The 839-nt window shown below is 40.8% G+C and overlaps 1 protein-coding gene across 1 annotated transcript; it reads right to left on the bottom strand.

Moving 5' to 3' along the window:
* Positions 1-10: 10 nt before the first annotated feature.
* LOC107735534 (serine/threonine-protein kinase Nek4-like) lies at positions 11-534 on the bottom strand (the record flags this gene model as incomplete). The annotated part of the gene is made up of 2 exons (XM_016547187.1): positions 11-180; positions 268-534. Coding segments are annotated over 2 exons (437 nt in total), but the record flags the coding sequence as incomplete, so codon positions are not given.
* Between the last annotated feature and the right edge of the window lie 305 nt (positions 535-839).

Below are 839 nucleotides of genomic sequence, written 5' to 3'. Positions count from 1 at the left end.
GTTGGAGAACAGTTCTGGACTCATGTAGTAAGGTGTGCCGATCAGAGTGCTGGCCATGTCGTTCTGACTCTCCAGGACCCGCGCGATGCCCAGATCACCCACTTTGATTATATCGGTCTTGGTCAAGAAGATATTCTGCGTTTTCAGATCTCGATGCAGAATGTGCTTCTCATGTAAATACTAGGGATCAGCAAAAATGCAAAAGCTTTATTATTCAGCTAGAAACTCAGAAAGGACAGATGGATGGAAGGATGGTCATTGACTTACCTGGAGGGCCATGGCAATCTGAACAAACCACTCCACAACTTGTCTCTCAGGAAGCAGTTCTCCCTTCTGCTGTTTGAGTCTGTGGTAAAGATCTCCTCCCTCACAGAATCCCATCACGATGTAAAGCTGACAGTCCTCGCCTTCCCATGATTCCCGGTATGTGACGATGTTGGGATGCTTGAGTTGTGAGAGGAGCTGTGCTTCCTGCTCCGCGGCTCGCCGTTCGCGTCTGGAGGATGTTCTCAGGTTCAGCTTCTTGATCACGTACTGCCAAAACCACACAATATATTGTGTTATAATTTTGCACATAAACAAAAGACAGAAATTCTAGTGGAAAATGTCCACATTTATTAAAAAAAAAGATGCTCTAATGTTTGTTGTACAAAGAAGGATCATATCAGCAATCATATGTAACAAATCACATGTCCATTATTTTAATTTTTGCTCAGTATTAACATTTTTATTTATTTATTCACTTTTTAACATCAAGGCTATTTTCATGGCAATCTCTGAATAAATTATATGAGGTACAATTAACAAAAGGTTATAAAAGACATTTCAGATGTACACTA

This window comes from Sinocyclocheilus rhinocerous, unplaced genomic scaffold (genome assembly GCF_001515625.1).
Source record: "Sinocyclocheilus rhinocerous isolate Xijiao unplaced genomic scaffold, SAMN03320098_v1.1 C36123898, whole genome shotgun sequence".
Taxonomy (NCBI): domain Eukaryota; kingdom Metazoa; phylum Chordata; class Actinopteri; order Cypriniformes; family Cyprinidae; genus Sinocyclocheilus; species Sinocyclocheilus rhinocerous.
This window is presented reverse-complemented; position numbering and strand designations above follow the sequence as displayed.